The following is a 16,463-nucleotide window of genomic DNA, read 5'->3' on the forward strand; positions in this document are numbered from 1 at the left end:
GTGCATTATAAATATCATATCAGAGATAGTGAAATTGAAGAAGGGAACTATGAAAAAGACCTGGGAGTTTATGTTGACTCAGAAATGTCTTCATCTAGACAATGTAGGGAAGCTATAAAAAAGGCCAACAAGATGCTTAGATATATTGTGAGAAGTGTTGAATTTAAATCAAGGGAAGTAATGTTAAAACTTTATAATGCATTAGTAAGACCTCACCTAGAATATTGTGTTCAGTTCTGGTCACCTCGTTACAAAAAGGATATTGCTGCTCTAGAAAGAGTGCAAAGAGCAATCAGAATTATCCCGGGTTTAAAAGGCATGTCGTATGCAGACAGGCTAAAAGAACTGAATCTATTCAGTCTTGAACAACAAAGACTATGCGGCGATCTTATTCAAACATTCAAAATCCTAAAAGGTATAGACAATGTCGACCCAGGGGACTTTTTTGGCCTGACAAAAGAAACAAGGACCAGGGGTCACAAATGGAGATTAGATAAAGGGGCATTCAGAACAGAAAATAGGAGGCACTTTTTTACACAGAGAATTGTGAGGGTCTTGAACCAACTCCCCAGTAATGTTGTGGAAGCTAACACCCTGGGATCCTTCAAGAAGCTGCTTGATGAGATTCTGGGATCAATAAGCTACTAACAACTAAACGAGCAATATGGGCTGAATGGCCTCCTCTCGTTTGTAAACTTTCTTATATTCTTATGTCTTGTAAATTAATTTCACTGCATATCCTGATTGTTTGTGAAGAACCAAAATATTCTTGGCACGTTTTTTTACGTAATTTGTGTAAAAAAAAAAAAGACTGTACAACGCAACAGGAGTTTTTTTATATATACATTTAGATCAACGTTGGAACTGGACTCAAAATAACACAAGCACATATATACAGAATACAGCATGACTGTTTTGAAAACAGTTTAAGCTCAAAATAACAATGTGTGATACAAACAAATTTGTACATGATAGTCCATACCTACGTATGTCAAATCAGTTACAAATTCGGCATGTACATTTGTAGGCATTTCCAAAATACGATATAAAGTACCTAAAAAAGAAAAAAAAACATTTGTGTTCAAGGTCTGCAGACAGAAAAGCCGAAGCCTAATTTCCAAGAGAGCAGTACTGTATTTGCACACGTTTTTAAAATGACACATTTGACAAGGTTCAATGAAAAAGAAGAGCTTTTTGAAAGCTGTTCACCATCCAGGGCTCTCGACTCTTCAGGTGTGCTGTTCCATTAACCCCACAAGAAACTCCATTGATGCCCACGGTCAGGGGCTGTTAAAATCCATCACTTTGATTTGAAGAGATTCTCCCAGCTGAACGGCTCAGCACTTGCGGGAGGTTCTTTGTTTCTCGGAATAGGTGGGAAGAAAGACTGCATCCTTTCCCGGAACTCTTTCAACTGGAAAACAAACCGTGTCAACATTGTAAGAGTCTGCAATCCCACCAATCACAGAATACAGCAGCTTCTAGAGCAATGTCTATCCACCAATCACAGAATACAGGAGCTTCTAGAGCACTGCCAATCCACCAATCACAGAATACAGGAGCTTCTAGAGCACTGCCTATCCAAGCTCTGCTGTAACAATGCAATACTACACACCTGCTAATGGTGCAGAAATCAATCATAACAGGCTAGATAAAAAATCTCCAGCAAAGATGCCAATTATATTCCATGTTTTAGATACAGTAGCTTAGTAATGATTCCCTAAACACAGACAACCCATTGGACCTCTTTCCTACAGTATTCTATACATACACCATTTCTGAGCTGCCTTTGGAAAAGAGCATCAGGACCACACACTGCAGTTAATGACTCATTCAGCTTTTAATGGACACTGCGGTTAAGGGACAAGGACAAGTCTACACTGCACTACACTGTGTTTGGTAACTGGAGAGCTGGATGACAGCGCAGAATGGAATTCAGCAGGATCGAGCCACAACTGGGGTAGTATAAAGTCAGAATTGTATATATTTAAGTAATGGCTGGATACAGTAACACACTCGTTATATTGTCAGTTAAATTAATTGTGAGCTTATCTAACCCTTTTATGCATGTCGACCTCAAATGGGGATGGATTTTTAAAAAAATAGTCTTTAGATGCAAATGCAATTCCCCCCTTTATGAACCAATGGGAAAAAATGAAAACATTTGATTAAAATATATATTTACTGAATGTGTCCAAACAACTATTTATTTTGTGTCCAATTATAATTGTACCCCCAGTCTTCTCCCAATGTTTTCCCCTCACCACAGCAATTCCCCACACGGCTCTGGAGACCCGAAGGTTCAGTGGTGTCCTCCGATCCCACGACCGAGCCAGCTTCCTCTTCCACACCCAGGAACTCGAGAGCGGATGTCAGCGAGCTACCAGCCTCTGGAGGCCAAAGGCCAGCCCTGCAGGTGTCCGCTCTGAGCTCACTGGGCGCCTGGCCAGCAGGGTTCATTGTAGCGTGATGAGGAGAGGCAGTCCCTGCCGGTTTTACCTCCCTAACCCACGGGGGTGCCAGAGCCAATGCAATGCTCTCTTCAGAGTCTCCAGTGAAGACCAGTGACTTCACACAGCCAGGATGTGAACCTGCTCTGTATGACTCACCCTGCACACCACTTCTCTGCTTCTACTTTCTTTTCCTGCTATTTTCAATATTTCATGCATGAAAGGGTTATGAAGGAACAAGAGAAAACACTGATTGATCTCATTCAGCATGGATCTGCTACTGTCCCCTTAGTGCCTGGTGTTCTGCCAGCTAAGAATTGAATGAAGACAGCAAGTAAGATCTCCTACACTGTGAACTCCCATAGCCTTCCAGACAGCATAGCTGATCAGCCCAACTCCACACCAGGCATAGAGGGAGCCCCGTCCCAGGGCTCTCAGAGCCAGCGAAGCCCCGCTCTCTGGCACTGCGGCTGTAGCTGTAACTCCCTGCAACACAAATACATGGGAACACATCACTGCAAGAAGAAGAACCACTCAAACCTCTCCAGATTTACATGAACTAGAAAGCAACACAAACAGTCAACAGGTCAGATTGTAACTTGAACGCCCTTGTAACGATTCACTGGGTTATTCATAATTATTGTGTGTTTTTAAAAGAGCAACACTTACTGATGTTCCATTATTTATCATTTTCCTGGTACAGCAGACTAAACTATGAATTGTTGGTGAGCCATGTAACATTGGGAATGTCAATATACATGAGTTAAGAAGAATGTGATAGCAGCTAGTGGATGAGTAAACCAAATAAACTGTTCAATTTGCTTGACAGGATATCATCTGCATTTCCCATATGTATTTCTTACCTGTTAAATACTCTATTATTTGTGTTCTGTATGATTCTCAGGTGGTTTTTAGCGCTTTGATTATATTTGCCTTGCCAAGCAAAAACAGCTTCTAAAGCATATCAGTGTTGCAGTCTTCCATACACAACCAGGATTCAGTGCACTGCTATCCACCTTGAGAAGCATTTTCAAAAAGCAATTTTTGCTGGGATACTTTAGTTAGTAAATGGCATTGAAGCCGAAACAACAAGCAGAAACAAAAAAACTATAGTGAATAACAGAGGAATAAAGGAAAACAAAATGGATAAATAGACTTAATACCATGATGCCTGAAGGTTTCAATAGAAAGGAATAGTAGATCATTACATCATTAACTATGTAGTAAATGACATCACAAACACATTACTAGATTTAAATAGAAATATGTGAGTGTAGTTACCATGGCATCAAAAGCATGTAAGCGCCCCCACTGTTTGTTTTCAAGCACACTTTGCCTTGACAAAGGCGTGTTAAACACACTGAAATGTATACTGTAGGAGAAATCTAAAACACACCTTATTAAACCAATCAGGACTTTTCTTCTTGGCCACAGAGAGTGTGGTACCAAACCCAGCCACCATTCCAGCTGCAGCTACTGTTCCAAGAAAGATTCCACCTGTAAATAAATAAGCGAAAAAGAAAAACGTGGCATTGTGATTATTTTTAGGTATGACTTTTAAAAATATCCCTCTCTCATTATCTTCACCATCGTGAGGTTCAGGTCTTTATCTGTTAAAACTTTGAAGTGTGTGATTGGGATCACGCCAACCTTTCAGATGCCACACAAGACACGAACACCCATAAAGAAACTCCTCCTCTCTGCTTGGACAAGAAATCCCTTTAAAAGAATGTCTGCAGGCTACATAATACTTCTGTCCAGCAATAAACCCCAACATGGCAACGACTGTATTTGGAGCAGTGTATAGTACAGCAGCACTATCTCTTAACCCCTTAAGATGCACAAGGCATTGAGAGGCTGTTCAAACGATTTCTTCTTAAAAGACACCTGAGAGCGACTCAAGTATCAGGAAGAAACTGACCATTCGGGTGACCAGATCCAGTCTGTCAGGACATTTTAAATCCTGTTCGTGCACCTCATTGCGAAAATAAGAAAGTTTGCATTGTTTGTGGGACACATATGTCCCTTAAAGGGTTAACATACAAGAAGGGGAGCATCTAACTTGTTTTTCTTAAAATAAATCATCCTTGATGACATTTGTGTTCATTTTCTTGCTTTAAAAAGTTATAGTACCTCTTTAAACTCTTTAGACCAGTATGTCTAGAAAGATAACTCAAATATGCAGCCTGATTTTACTGTTGCCTGCATGGTCTCATTGTTCTGTAAAGTTACTTAGTACTGCCATATGCTAGTAATTAAGAAAATATAATTTTTCAACAGTTTGTTTAAAAATACAGTATGTTTATGCTATTTGTACATAAACCTTTAACATGTTTTGTTAAATAGACAATTAATACATTTTTGGTATAGCCTAGACTAGCTATCATAACTTTGTATGGGGATTTAAAAAAAAAAAAAAAACTTTATGAAGCATAAGTAACTGGAATCTGTTGATTTTTTTTGTTCCTGTAAATCAACTTCAGTGAGAGACAGCTAAACAGTTAAGCTAAAGGACTATGCTGTGCAACAATGAGCACAGCATTAACAAAATGTTAAGGTATGTGCACAACAATTTCTGTTCAGTTTTCAAGTAGCCTAAAACTATTAATATGTAGCATAATGCATTCTGTCAAACGATGCTGAAGTTGGCTTCTTATTCGCATCCTGGAAATGTAACACACATTGAATAAGTAACTGGGGTATTTCGGTGGTGAACTCTCTCTGGGCCACTTATTTCAAAGTTGATTCGCACAGAGGGGGAACCCCTCTATGACCCCAATGTGTATTTATTCTGGCCCAAAATGGATTTTAATATGAAAACAGTGGGCAAACATGGCACAGAGAGGGGTCATAGAGGGGGTTCCCCTCTGTGTGAATCAACTTTATAATAAGTGGCCCAGAGTGAGTTAACCACCGAAATACCCCCAGTTACTTATTCAATGTGTGTTACATTTGCGGTATGCGAATAAGAAGCTGGAATGCGAATAAGAAGACAACTTCAGCATCGTTTCTGTCAACGGTGCAAGTAACATTTTATGTAAGGACTGGGAATCACCAACCTGCTTAAGTGTAATCTCTGTTTAAGTGTGTAAATATTTCTGAAAAATCGGTTACACATTATTATTATTACTATTATTATTATTATTATTATTATTATTATTATTATTATTAATAATGATAATAATAATAATAATAATACATGTAAGACCGGAACTATATGTGTACTGTTGGAGTCCAGTGTGTCGTCATAGGCTTTGGGTTACCGGGATCTGTTTTTGCTGCCCCAGCAGACAGGAGGGATCTCTTCTGTGTTGGTGCACCCAACAACAGCACAACACACATCTGACATTGTAAAATCGAAACGTTAACGACCGCCCTTAGTTAAACTGTTTTTGACCACCAGTGTGGCCGGGCAGGGCTGTGATGACAATAAAGTGTATTATTGAGATGACCAGGTGCCAGGAGTTTGAACAATCGGCCCGAGTTCTATGATGCAGACCACATGCTTTGAGAGAGTCTTAACATTTCACAGGACTGGTGCGAATTTCAAGCCCTGGTTAATGTATTTTTGAGGTAATGTTTTTCCACATGAAATGTCAGACTTCATTAAATACAACTAGAAGTACACGTATCTATCCCAGTCCCTTCGTCTGCGTGACTGACTCTAGTTGTTTAACATGTGTGAAATTGTTTATTTATTTGTAATCTCTAAAGCTCATTTCTAATGTGAAAACTTAATATTCCCGGCTAGTACTAGGCACCAGTGCCGGTGTAGCAGCACATAAAGTTAGCATATTTTCAAATGCGTTAGTTCAGACTATATTGACTGCAAAATTACTAAATAATGTAATTCGTGTTGGTTTTTTTTTGTTGGTTTTTTTTTTCGATGGGTTAATTACCGACATATTTCACTGTAAACTGTGGTATTTTATTCCTTTCTTGAACAGCGACTACTGTCAGTCAGATTTGATCTTACCTTTGACTAATAAAAGTGTATTTTCTTCATTTTCGCCAGACAGTGAGGAACATTCGCCGTTGACATTGCTGTGAGCAACTTCTTCTCTGTGCGCCGCCATATTTACGAACATTCTGTGCCCACTGTAAAACATGTTCGACCAACTACACAGACAAATGAAAATACATTAGCATGGTCTTCTTTTTAACAAGAAAACAAACCAAAAAAAAAAAAAAAACTAATTTTGAGGAATGCCATTTTGTAATAATATATACGTTAATAGAAAGCAGATCTTTTTTTAAGTAGCGACGGATGAAAACTGCAGTTTATATATATATATATATATATATATATATATATATATATATATATATATATATATATATATATATATATATATATATTACGTTAAAGGAACTGTTTTCTGTGCGGGCTATATAAAGACGGACAGAAGGAAACCTGTGTAAATTGCAGTATACAAGATGATGCGTAATATAACTAATGGAGTAAATGCTTGGAATTCAACGTTTAATCAAATTAAGCTAAACTGTATTATGCATTTCTATTTTAATTGAAAGATGGCAGGTCTGGAAGGACCGAGCTTGACGTCAGACAGATGGTTATTAAAAACTGCATTACCCAGTTTAACGAGGACAGGTTCACGCACATATATGGAAAACATTGATCCCAAATCACCGGGAGTTGTAGTTTCAAAATTCCAAAGTTCAGGCTTTTCCCAATAGTATTTTAAGAGTGCTGCACTACAATCCCCATAATACCGTGCGCGACTATGTGGGCGCTGAGAGAGGGTTCGGTCTATTATCCGGTTGTATTTTATATTTTAGTTGCAGTGAGCGGTGCGGACGTGAAGGTGGTGGCAGTGGGAATAAGCTTAATCTTGAAACAATACAGTCGTCAAAAAAGAGAATAATATAGTTATTTTAACCATCGCCGGAAATCAGAGACGTGGCACGGAGCGTTAGTTGGCATGCGTGTTTTTGGCATTGTGGAAAGCGCAGAAGATTGCCAGTGCGCTGCTAGTTTCTCTCTCAGTGTTTTGCAATGCGAGCATGATGAAATCATCCAGTTTCGTTCCGATCAGTGCTGGCGGGGCTGTCGAGCTTGTGCAATCAGTATGCAGGGCTGCTGAAACCGTTTTTACATGTATTAATATTACTGTGTAATGATGTGCATACACAAGTAGCCGGTATACGTTGGTGTAAGTCTGGCGTGAGGATGCTGTTGGTTTTAGTTTTAAGTGCTACTCGCAAAAAACCAGGATAACAAAACAAGTAAATAAAAGAAAATAACGACACCTCCCATCGATATTATGATGTTTTGGGTTCCGCATGCTGTGGCGGCTTGGAAAAGCAGAGACTGAAGCGAGAAAGAGCAGTTCGACTTTGAGGGTATTGCAAGCGCCACATCGTGGAATTGAAAAGTCCTACTCGCGTGGATTACAACACTGTCCAAAACTGAAGCGAAATGAACTGCAGCAGGGCATGATGAGGGCGGTCTGTTAAGGATTAAATAAAACAAGGGTCGGGTTATAGATCGAGGAAGTGCGCCAGCGCTGGGGAATTTACTTAGAGAGGGTCGATTGAACTGAGCTGGGAAAAAAAAAAAAAAAACTTTTAATTTGTTAATAATAATGTTAAGGTGACATGTTGGTGGAAAACTCATCTTAGAAAAGTTAGATTAATTAAAAAAAAAAAAAAAAAAAAAAAAATTCCACTGGCCTGACCTTTTTCTTACACATACATTTCAAAGGAACAGTAATCTTGACTATATTATTACTAATACAATACGAATTACTATTTACACTCGGACATTTTTTTAAACATATAATTTACTTTTAAAAGTCGCTAGATAAGCAGTTATTTGACATAAATCGTGAAATTATTGCACATACAAATTATTCTGAAATCCTTATTTACATGGCATGCATAGGCTATACTTGTATGCATTGAAAATGTTTACTTAATTAATGGAAACGAGACCCCTGGATTTATTCATTGAGGATCCCGACCCTTCAGCGGCCTTGCTTCTTTGGTTGAAGGGTAGTCAGTCGGTCGCCAGTTTGTGTGTGTGTGTGTTTACATAAGCAGCTGTTAGGGTTGCAGTTTCCGCATTTCCTCGCAGTGTGCTGGGATTGTGTTGGGGTTTGCTGTTGATTGATGCTTCCCGGAGGTGGTGGGTCCATGAAAGACTGCGAGTATAGTCACATAAGTACTCGCAGCTCGTCGCCCATGGAGTCCGCACACAAAAACAGCACTCCCAGGAGGAAATGGGAAGTTTTCCCCGGCAGGAACAAATTTTTCTGCAATGGAAGGATTATAATGGCTCGACAGACCGGCGTCTTTTATTTCACCCTGGTCCTGATTGTGGTCACCAGCGGACTGTTCTTCGCTTTTGAGTAAGTGTTTTGTTTATTCGATTTAAATTATACGTGTTTTATGATTGGCTGCACGCTGCTTCTGCCTATCCCCATGCTTCGGATGTATTTTATACTGAGCATGAAAAGAAACTTATCACTCATATTTGAGCATCAAAAAGAAACGCATCACTGGTATTTGACCATCAAAATAAACTTATTAATTATATTTGGATAAAATTCACTAGATGTGATCGAAAAATGACAAACTCTGTTTTAGCGCAGGTGCAGTGACTTTTTATTGTGCTGATTAACAACTGACAAAACGAAGAAGCTGCAAAATGACTTGTCGATCTGGGGCAGGTGTTGTGACTCTTGGTCTCCCAGTTCGTGACCTGTGTCATTGACAGAGTGTGTCTGGTTATACCGTCTGGCCAGGTTTGAAATTGCTGGCTGTGAGCACCCAAGACAGCGAGCCACACACAGTACGCTGCCCTAGTCCAGCCTCCGACATGCCGATTGCACGAAGGCGCTGCTCTCTGGACAGACGTGGCATATATATATATTTCTGTGATTTTCTTTATTGCTTTTTCAAGCTTGCAATTCAACAGCTGAAATCACTCCGTATCCAGTGTCCAATCAACTGTCTCACTAATTAGGTGATTAAGTGCATATGCTTCAGTCATAGTCACTCAAGCGCGTCCTGGTCAAGGATGAATGACCCAGTGATTTAAAAAGAAACCAAAAACATTTCGTCAATGATATACTTTATTTTTTCGAAAATAAGTGTTATAATAGTGATAAGTTTCTTTTGATGCTCGGTATAGTTTACCCTATCCATGTCAGGATTGGGTTACCAAATGAGTATGGCTTAGTTTACCTGTGTACAGTTATATCAGGGACCGTAGTCACTGGTTCTAGTATAATTGCGGCTTCTTAACATACGTACGTATTCATATTTTAATCTTTGTAAAATATGGTAAGTAAGATTTTGCGGACGATATTCGTTAACTAAGAAATTAACCATTGAGACATGAATACAGTACATATAGGTATACAGGCTTTATGAAACAGCTTTTCTGTTTTCTACACAAATAAATTCTGTTCTCTATGTTGCATGCAAAGCATAAGTCATCCTTACACAACCCCTTCTGTCCTGTCACTGGTCTGGAGTAACTGTCTGTATATAGTGTATAGGCCTATAGGTAGAGGCATCACTTAGTCTTGCTCCACATATTCTACTAACCCTTTTACTGCATGCTGTACATCTAGAAGAACCAGGGTATTATATTGGGTTCTGTGTTTAAAGCACAGTCAGTACAGGGAGAGATACTGAAATTGAAGAAGGAATCTATGAAAGACCAGGGAGTTGACTCAGAAATGTCTTCATCTAGACAATGTGGGGAAGCTAGAAAAAAGGCCATAGGATATATTGTGAAAAGCGTTGAATTTAAATCAAGGGAAGTAATGTTAAAACTTTACAATTCATTAGTAAGACCTCATCTAGAATATTGTGTTCAGTTCTGGTCACCTTGTTACAAAAAGGATATTGCTGCTGTAAAAGAGTGCAAAGAAGAGCGACCAGAATTATCCCGGGTTTAAAAATCATGTTGTATGCAGACAGGCTAAAATAATTGAATCTATTCAGTCTTGAACAAAGAAGACTACGTGGCGATCTGATTCAAGCATTCAAAATCCTAAAAGGTATAGACAATGTCGACCCAGGGGACTTTTTCGACCTGAAGAAAGAAACAAGGACCAGGGGTCACAAATGGAGATTAGATAAAGGGGCATTCAGAACAGAAAATAGGAGGCACTTTTTTACACAGAGAATTGTGAGGGTCTGGAACCAACTCCCCAGTAATGTTGTTGAAGCTGACACCCTGGGATCCTTCAAGAAGCTGCTTGATGAGATTCTGGGATCAATAAGCTACTAACAACCAAACGAGCAAGATGGGCCGAATGGCCTCCTCTCGTTTGTAAACGTTCTTATGTTCTTATTGTCTTGACACCCCATACACAGTGTCCAAGTAAGAAGCTTGTGATGCTGTCACCCTTACCATGTCAATGACAGGATCCACGTGCTTTAAGTGGGGCTGGAACGAGACACTAATGTCACGCTAGGATATGCACGTGGTTTTAGAAAACAGAGAAAATAATAACCACCTGTAGTCAGTCTGCATGCATCCATTTGTCTAGTTAGGGATAAAGTTAATACATTTGTTAAAGTCCATATGTATTTGTTAATAGCCCATACTGAAGCAGCAAAAGTTTTCCAGTTTTAAAATTACGTGAGAATTTAAAATAATGTCTGCAAAAGAAACTGGTAATATAGAACAGGATGAGCTGTTGGAAAGGCTGATTGCACATTGTGGGGAATCTGAATAGAGATATAGGATAGTAATCTTTGAATTTAAGACCTGACACTTCAATAAAGCACTATATTGGATTGGTCTCCGTTCTATCGCAGAAATGTCTTCAAATCGTACTTGGGCTACTACAGTACTTTGCATGCGAAAATATCCTGCGTTTTCCGAAAACTTCAATCCATGTATACAGTTGAATTCTAATTAGATTTTCTATCATTAATCATGTAAACACAGAAAAGTGACGTTTTAAGAAAATCAGTTTTCTGATTGTTTTGCGAAAACATTAGTTTTCGGAAAATGCTTTGTCATGTAAACATACTGATTTATTGATGGACTATTTTGTTAGGGCAGAGTATGTATTCCAGCCAGCTGTGATACATAGTTATTCTTCGTTCAAGAACCACTCTGTGAACCACAATGCGTTATGTTGTGCTATGCACAATGAATCATTACAGTGTGTTATGTTGTGCTATGCACAATGAATCATTAGTGTGTTATGTTTTGCTATACCAGAGATGGAGTCTCGAGACCCTGTCTCGAAGCCGATCTCGAGGCCATGTTTTAAGGTCTCGGTATCGGGCCGTTTGGTCTTGGTACGGGTCTTGGTCTCTGCACATCGGGTCTGGGTCTCGGTCTCGGCATGTCAGGTTTTGGTCTTGGTCTGGGTCTCGGTCTCGGCACGTCGGGTCTTGGTCCAGGTCTCGGTCTCGGGCCGTCTGGTCTTGGTCTTGGTCCGGGTCTTGGTCTCGGCACATTGGGTCTGGGTCTCGGTCTCGGCACGTCGGGTCTTGGTCCTTGTTCTCGGTCTCGGCACGTCGGGTCTTGGTCCTAGTTCTCGGTCTCGGCACGTCGGGTCTTGGTCCTTGTTCTCGGTCTCGGCACGTCGGGTCTTGGTCCGGGTCTCGGTCTCGGCACGTCGGGTCTTGGTCCGGGTCTCAGTCTCGGCACGTCGGGTTTTGGTTTTGGTCTTGGTCCAGGTCTCGGTCTCGGCACGTCGGGTCTTGGTCCGGGTCTCGGTCTCGGCACGTCGTGTCTTGGTCCTTGGTCTCGGTCTCGGCACGTCGGGTCTTGGTCCAGGTCTCGGTCTCGGCACGTCCGGTCTTGGTCCGGGTCTCAGTCTCGGCACGTCGGGTCTTGGTCCGGGTCTCGGTCTCGGCACGTCAGGTCTTGGTCCGGGTCTCGGTCTCGGCACGTCGGGTCTTGGTCTTGATAGCTGGCAGCACTCAGATTGGTCTCATTCATAAACATTCTCAAGATTGTTTTATTTACTCTTTTATCCTTCAAAAATTCACTCACTTTTATACATTGACAGCTAACAAAATAATGTAGCCATTATACTCTAGAGCAGCATTCAAATTACTAAATTTAACGCTTCAGACTTCGTGCTGCTACAGCGTCTCTCAGCCTCTCCCATGAAGCAAACTTTCCTCCTGCCACCAAATACATTTCCTGTAATATATTAGTTACCTTAACAAAATTGTGTGAGTAACACAAATGCCTGGTTAGGTTGTGTAATTTTGGAATTATGTGTGTTTTTTGTCAAGCCTAAAAAGAAAATATGTCTGCGCACCTGCATTTTGAGCTTTCCTACGTTTTGCTACCGTGTTTGAAACTGTACAGCGCTTTGAGATGCTTTGCATTTAGGTGCCATATAAAGTAAAAGTGTATTTATTATTATTATTATTATTATTATTATTATTATTATTGCCCCCACCCCCCACTGTAATAATGTATGAAGTTACAAGTATATTTTAAAAGTCCTGATAAGAATTTATTTCAACAGGCTGCAGCATAAGCACACACCAACATAAACGATTACAGTAGGCTATGGATTTACAAATGAGGACTGTACCACATATTCATATTCTACTTCTAAAAAGCACACCACAATTACCAGGCATTTAATCAATTAAAAAATTAAAAAGATGTGTAGGGGGGGTAGGGTAATGATGCCTGCTGGTGCAGTCACAGAATAATGTAGGCTGCTTTGCCTATGATCTTATTTCCATGTGATTTTTAATGTACGGGTGTGTGTGTGTGTGTGCGCGCATTTGTGTATATATTATATATTGCAAATATATGTTTGTGTGCGTGTGTAATAGTAAAACTTTTTTTTTGTTTGCTCGCTTCCATTGTCGTGCTTTTTTTCATAGGCTTACCTTTTAGCGCATATTTTTGGGGGGATGGAAACATAGCTACTGACAGTTTCCATAACAAATTCAGACCTCTCACGTTTCTCTTCTCAAAGAGCTGAAATGGCATCGAAGCAGCCGCCGTCATTCAGTTTGCCTTCATCAATTCTGAAATTGATCAACATAATAATAAATGGACGGCAAAGTGCAAGCATTGTAACACAAAGGTGACAGAAGTGCGGGGAACTTCTTTTTCTAGATAAGCCAATTGTTTTACATGAGTATAGCTGTTATATCTAGAGAAACCGTCTTCAGCCAGGGGAGCCTGATCATAACACCACATCGAGCGAAACTGTCGCCGCAGCTTCTCTCATCTCTGGTGTTTCTGAGATGCAACAAACACTTGTGATTGCAGCAAGTATCAAGCTCAGTTCGGAAGGATTCTAGCGTCTCTCGGCTTCCACATGTCCCAGCAATATACTTAATCTCTTCCGAGTCAGTACAGGGGTTGCAGCAGTGAGCTAAATTGAATAATTGGCAATTTCCTAATTGGGGTATAAAAGGGTGTAAAATAATTGCAAGTTCAAAATTCTCTTAAGATGTTTCCAATTATATGTAAATATTTAATGTAAATGTTTTTATACACCTTCTCAGGGTGTGTATTCCTAAGTGAATTGATTGTAACTGGAAAAAGTCAATAGAACACATTTTTCAGTTGTTGCATTTTTTGTGTTTATTTGGTTTATCAAAAGAAAAATAGCTTTCAAAAAATAAATATGTTATCTTTGTTCTTCTAGCAAAAATTAATTTAGTTTGGTTGGTCACAACAAAAATATGTTGGTCTCGGTCACGGTCCGTTTGGTCTCGGTCACGGTACGTTTGGTCTCGGTCTCGGTACGTTTGGTCTCGGTCTCGGTACGTTTGGTCTCGGTCTCGGTACGTTTGGTCTCGGTCTCGGTACGTTTCGGTCTCGGTCTCGGTCTCGGTACGTTTGGTCTCGGTCTCGGTACGTTTGGTCTCGGTCTCGGTACGTTTCGGTCTCGGTCTCGGCACGTTTGGTCTCGGTCTCGGTACGTTTGGTCTCGGTCACGGTACGTTTGGTCTCGGTCTCGGTACGTTTGGTCTCGGTCTCGGTACGTTTGGTCTCGGTCTCGGTACGTTTCGGTCTCGGTCTCGGTCTCGGTACGTTTGGTCTCGGTCTCGGTACGTTTGGTCTTGGTTTCGGTCTCGGTACGTTTGGTCTTGGTACGTTTGGTCTCGGTCTCGGTACGTTTGGTCTCGGTACGTTTGGTCTCGGTCTCGGTACGTTTCGGTCTCGGTACGTTTGGTTTCGGTCTCGGTCTCGGTACGTTTGGTCTCGGTCTCGGTACGTTTGGTCTCGGTCTCGGTACGTTTGGTCTTGGTTTCGGTCTCGGCACGTTTGGTCTTGGTACGTTTGGTCTCGGTCTCGGTACGTTTGGTCTCGGTACGTTTGGTCTTGACTACATCACTGTGCTATACACAATGAATAGTTACACCCCTAGCTTTCACGTGATATCAATAGCTTGCTAGCTAGCATCCTGCTAAGTGCTCCTGTCGCAGTGGTCTATGAAGCTGGCCCCTGGTTTCTATCAATAGCTTGCTAGCTAGCATCCTGCTAAGTGCTCCTGTCGCAGTGCTCTGTGAAGCTGGCCCCTGGCTTCTATCAATAGCTTGCTAGCTAGCATCCTGCTAAGTGCTCCTGTCGCAGTGCTCTGTGAAGCTGGCCCCTGGTTTCTATCATGCTTTCTATCAACTCATTATGGACATCCCAGCAATAAAACTAATTTGCAGGAACTCTGTTTAAACTCCAGTCATGTAAATGATAGAGACTTGTAGTTGTGTCTATTGTCTTCAATGCGATGCTCCACTGTGTTCTCTGAGTCTTTGTCACCAGTGATTATGGGTATTGTGTAATTAAAGAAATATGTTGTCCTTTTTTGTTTTAGCCCTCCTCGCCTTACCCAGAAACGGTTAACGATACCGACTTATTTAAAACCATTCTATCACCATTGTACAGATATGTTTCTTCATTACATAATAATATGACATGTTTTTCCGTAGAAAAGGCAATCATTGCACAACATTTTCAGGAAGTTGGGTACTGTTTAAGCGCGGCATTTCAGAGTCACATGCTTGCTCTTTTCCTGTCCCATGAGATTCTGGCTCGCTCTAAAGCAGCCCTACACATTTCTGTCCCAGGTGGCGTTCCATAGAGATCACTATGCGTGCGCTCGTATAATCTGGTTTGTTTACTTATTGCTGTCTAAAACTTTAATAGAGGCTCAAGAGCTGCTGTGTTGATCCAGTGTTATATATATATATATAATCACACAGAGCTATTTCTTTTATTTGGCATTTTTTTAACTGTTGCGCAAATTCTGGTGAGGCAGTAATTAAGTCCAAGATATTTTTGTCATTTGTAGTGAATACGAACATCTGGCTTTTGTATCCGAATACAAGTCAAAAAAATATTTGTTTGAATATTCTGATATTTGTCCCAGCGCTAGTATTTAGATTGTCTGACTTACTGTATTTACACTGTAGTGATTACACTGTGATTTATATAGTATTGATTATAACACTGTGTATTTACACTGTAATGATTACACTGATTTATATAGTATTAATTATAACACTGTGTATTTACACTGTAGTGATTACACTGTGGTGTATGTAGTATTGATTATAACACTGTGTATTTACACTGTAATGATTACACTGTGGTGTATGTAGTATTGATTATAACACTGTATTTACACTGTAATGATTACACTGATTTATATAGTATTAATTATAACACTGTATTTATAGTATCTGTTCGATCAATTCCTGGATCATTTTCAAACAGATATTTGTAACTCTGTGTCATGTACTGATCTGTAAAAGCTTATTATGTTCCTCTAGGAAACTAAAATTCAACCCCGATGTGACATGTGAATGGTCTCTTAATGGACACTGTTTATATAGGGGGGGCTGTGCTAACTAGAAATAGATCACATAAAGACGTGAGAACATTGTTAAAATAAAATAAACGTGATAAAGTGAGAGGGTCAGGGAGGGAGGGGTTGTGGGTAACAGTAGGAAATGTTTTCTGGTACACTGGGGTTATTTAGTTAATTCCAGACGGACTATCAGTTACCACAAGAACAGCGAATATTCAAA

General features: G+C 40.2%; 2 protein-coding genes across 3 annotated transcripts in view; one reads left to right on the forward strand and one right to left on the reverse strand.

Annotated features, from left to right (window-relative positions):
- Positions 1 to 814: 814 nt before the first annotated feature.
- On the reverse strand, positions 815 to 8,477 carry LOC117410755 (transmembrane protein 242-like). Its single transcript, XM_059025911.1, has 5 exons — positions 8,386 to 8,477; positions 6,427 to 6,569; positions 3,847 to 3,947; positions 2,799 to 2,936; positions 815 to 1,414 (listed from the first exon to the last, which is right to left on the reverse strand). The coding sequence occupies exons 2-5, from the start codon at positions 6,557 to 6,559 to the stop codon at positions 1,301 to 1,303; spliced, it is 486 nt and encodes a 161-aa protein (XP_058881894.1). The 5' UTR covers positions 6,560 to 6,569; positions 8,386 to 8,477; the 3' UTR covers positions 815 to 1,300.
- Positions 8,478 to 8,573: 96 nt separating this feature from the next.
- Positions 8,574 to 16,463, forward strand: part of LOC117410754 (palmitoyltransferase ZDHHC14) — a 55,641-nt gene continuing 47,751 nt past the window's right edge. For both annotated transcript variants that reach the window (XM_059025909.1, XM_059025910.1), the window contains exon 1: positions 8,574 to 8,821. In XM_059025909.1, coding sequence (XP_058881892.1) covers positions 8,583 to 8,821 — 239 coding nt within the window. In that variant the 5' untranslated portion in view covers positions 8,574 to 8,582. The remainder of the gene's footprint in view (positions 8,822 to 16,463) is intronic.

Source organism: Acipenser ruthenus, chromosome 6, assembly GCF_902713425.1.
Source record: "Acipenser ruthenus chromosome 6, fAciRut3.2 maternal haplotype, whole genome shotgun sequence".
Classification (NCBI taxonomy): Eukaryota; Metazoa; Chordata; class Actinopteri; order Acipenseriformes; family Acipenseridae; genus Acipenser; species Acipenser ruthenus.

What these genes read in the sequence shown, in the direction of transcription:
- LOC117410755 (XM_059025911.1), bottom strand. Translation starts at nt 6,559, where the DNA reads ATGTTTTACAGTGGGCACAGAATGTTCGTAAATATGGCGGCGCACAGA. An exon ending in TACACTTTTATTAGTCAAAG is followed by an intron (nt 3,948 to 6,426) that starts GTAAGATCAAAT and finishes ATTTATTTACAG; the next exon opens with GTGGAATCTTTCTTGGAACA. An exon ending in AGGCTATGGGAGTTCACAGT is followed by an intron (nt 1,415 to 2,798) that starts GTAGGAGATCTT and finishes TTTGTTTTCCAG; the next exon opens with TTGAAAGAGTTCCGGGAAAG.